Raw genomic sequence first — 2,664 nt, forward strand, 5'->3', positions numbered from 1 at the left:
TTTTATCATGCAAACAATTGTAATTGTGAGCAATTTGTGTTTTGATTACAAATACAAATGAACAACATTTAAATGTAAAAATATTATATAATATGTTTCATGTTCATTTCATTATGTTACTGTTCCATTATTGGTACTAATAATATATTTATAACAACTGCTATTTGTTATTATGCTAATGGTTTATTTGCCAAAGTTATTGTACAACATAAAAGATAAGGCCAAGCGATTTAAAAAGATTCACTTCTCTCACTCACAGTCGTGTGGCTGCTTCTGTTGAAGTCTCATCACCCTCAATCTTGTAAACTTTCCCATACATCACGTAATCAAACTGGTCCGCTCTAGAAATGTGAACAAAGTTAAATGAGAGCACGAATCTAAACCAGCAAAAAAAAAAAATACTCCATATCACAACAAACACTAAAAGCATGCATCAACATATGAGGGGAAAAAGTCTTACCTAGATGGCCGATCGTCCTGAGGATTGTACTCTCCGTCATCTGGTGTTCCATCTTCATATAACGTGCTGGCAATAACCAGTCTGAACTTGTCACCTTAAAGATATGGACACGTGCAAACGAAGCAGGTTTATACTTTTTAATGGGCTTTTAATGAGGGTGCAAGTGCACCAAAATAATTATGGGATCATCTTGGTTTCTTTATATTTACAGAGTTACAAATTTACACTGATGACATATGGAAAGATAACCGATTTGTTCTGTCCATATTGTATACAAGCTGAACTCAGAATATGATTAGACAAAAATGACTTCCAATCATTAACCTAAAATGAAGCTCCTTACCAAGATCAACAGGATAGATCTGAATGTTCACATCCAAGATGAGGTCCATCTTAAAGGATTCACTTTCACAATGTAGACGAGATACTGGAGCAAATCAGCCACAGTAAAGTTTGAATTAGTTTATTTTAAATAGACACCAAATTGAAAACCACATTGGATACCAAACATTATTAAAAATGAATACTGCAGGTAAAACCAATAAACTTACACATAACCCAAAACAAAGTTAAGAAGTGAGATCAGCAACAAAAAAACTAAAATGTAGATAATTTATTGGCCACAAGCAACATTAACATTCTTGGGTACTCGATAAAAGTAACTCCAACATTCGCTGCATCTTTAGGTTGGTACATGCTGGACTTCTTTATCATTTTTAGATTGTGTCATATTTACAAAAAAAAAGAAATAGATGGTTGATTTCTTGCAATTAATAAAAGACATTTCTTCAAAATTGGTTTATAACGACATTTCACACACCTCTGTCAAACTTCTTGCCATCGGGATCAATGTCCTTTACATCAAATATATCCTCAAACAGAATTCCAGCCATCTCTGTCCTGGTCTATTAACTTCAAAAGAAAAAGACAAAGGATATTATTAACCCAGTTTCTTTAAGTCAACTCAACAACAGCAAAAAAGTAAAATGAAAACAGCTGGCATGCCTTCAACGTCAATGACATGCATTTTATCTAGTGATGAGAAAAGTCTGATTTTACAAACAAGGCGTCTGCAGGTTTCATTAAATCCAAACTTCATATTTATATTAACATGAAAAAAAAGCATATTTGACAGATTTTGATTATTGTCAGTATTGTTGTAACTGACAACAAACACTAGAGGCCAGTAGACTCTCATGTGATAGTTACATCAAACTAGGAAATGCTTAAATTCAAATAACTATTATTAAGATGAAGCTCATGTTCAGATGGTCAAAATATGGGAATACCAGTATGTTTTTTTTTAAATAACTGTACTACATCTAAAATATATTAAAGGTTTTATAGTGAGTGTTCAATGCAGTTTAGGCCAGTGCAAAGTGTAATAATAAGTAAAGTAAAGCCACTAACAACACAAGCTTCCCTGCACACTGGACAAAGATACATCCCATTCAAGAGAGTCCAAGCGAAACATGAACACCAACTGCAGCTAAACATGTATAAAACATTTTTTTAAAGAGTTGCTGTGTGTTACTTGACGTTAGTTTAAAGACGTTGCTGGCGTATCTGAATTAGCATTAGTAAAAATTATGAGTTTATGTTTCAACTTCTGCACTGTTTCCATATGAGGCTGGCTAGCTGTTAGCTCCAGCATGCTGCACACACACACACACACCTCCCCGAGCTTACCTCAAATAAAATGAACTTCTCCTGTTAACCGTGCGCAGAATAACGTCGCAGTCGCCGTTTCTGTCCGTGTTTCTGGAAAGCGTGCGCTGGAGATCGGAGTAAAAACCTCATTCATTAACGTTACTGTGTGAAACTGACTGTGCCGCCGAGGAACAATGTGCGCGACCTCTGACACGAGAACTGCTTCCGGTGGAAAATACAAACTTGTTCCTAGCTGTACCACAGACCATAGACATATAAACATAGAAAACCACTACAGAAGCAGAAGACAGGTTTCTTTGAAACAACAGCTTAACACTTGCGAAGTAAGGAAGTGTCTGATTCACCTTCGAGCTGCAGGTTTGACAGCTCGACCAGCAGTAATAAAGTTGTTGCTAAAATAGAGAAAAACTCATCTTGGCTATGAATCACTGACGTGGACTACTTAAGATTAGAGTAAGGCCTTGTGGGCCGATATATCAACATTTGAAATGTTCAGTTCATCATGAGCTCAGTTTGCACCTTGCTCCATTTGA

At 35.7% G+C, this 2,664-nt stretch overlaps 1 protein-coding gene across 1 annotated transcript in view; it reads right to left on the minus strand.

Annotated features, from left to right (window-relative positions):
• The window catches only part of polr2h (RNA polymerase II, I and III subunit H), a 4,047-nt gene extending 1,693 nt beyond the window's left edge, over positions 1-2,354 (minus strand). Inside the window, exons 1-5 of the mRNA XM_027289883.1 lie at positions 2,150-2,354; positions 1,281-1,372; positions 804-887; positions 461-554; positions 258-341 (exon numbers count right to left, since the gene is read on the minus strand). Of these exons, the coding sequence (XP_027145684.1) occupies positions 258-341; positions 461-554; positions 804-887; positions 1,281-1,353 (335 nt within the window). The 5' untranslated portion in view covers positions 1,354-1,372; positions 2,150-2,354. The remainder of the gene's footprint in view (positions 1-257; positions 342-460; positions 555-803; positions 888-1,280; positions 1,373-2,149) is intronic.
• Positions 2,355-2,664: the final 310 nt, after the last annotated feature.

Source organism: Larimichthys crocea, chromosome XVII (genome assembly GCF_000972845.2).
Source record: "Larimichthys crocea isolate SSNF chromosome XVII, L_crocea_2.0, whole genome shotgun sequence".
NCBI lineage: Eukaryota > Metazoa > Chordata > Actinopteri > Sciaenidae > Larimichthys > Larimichthys crocea.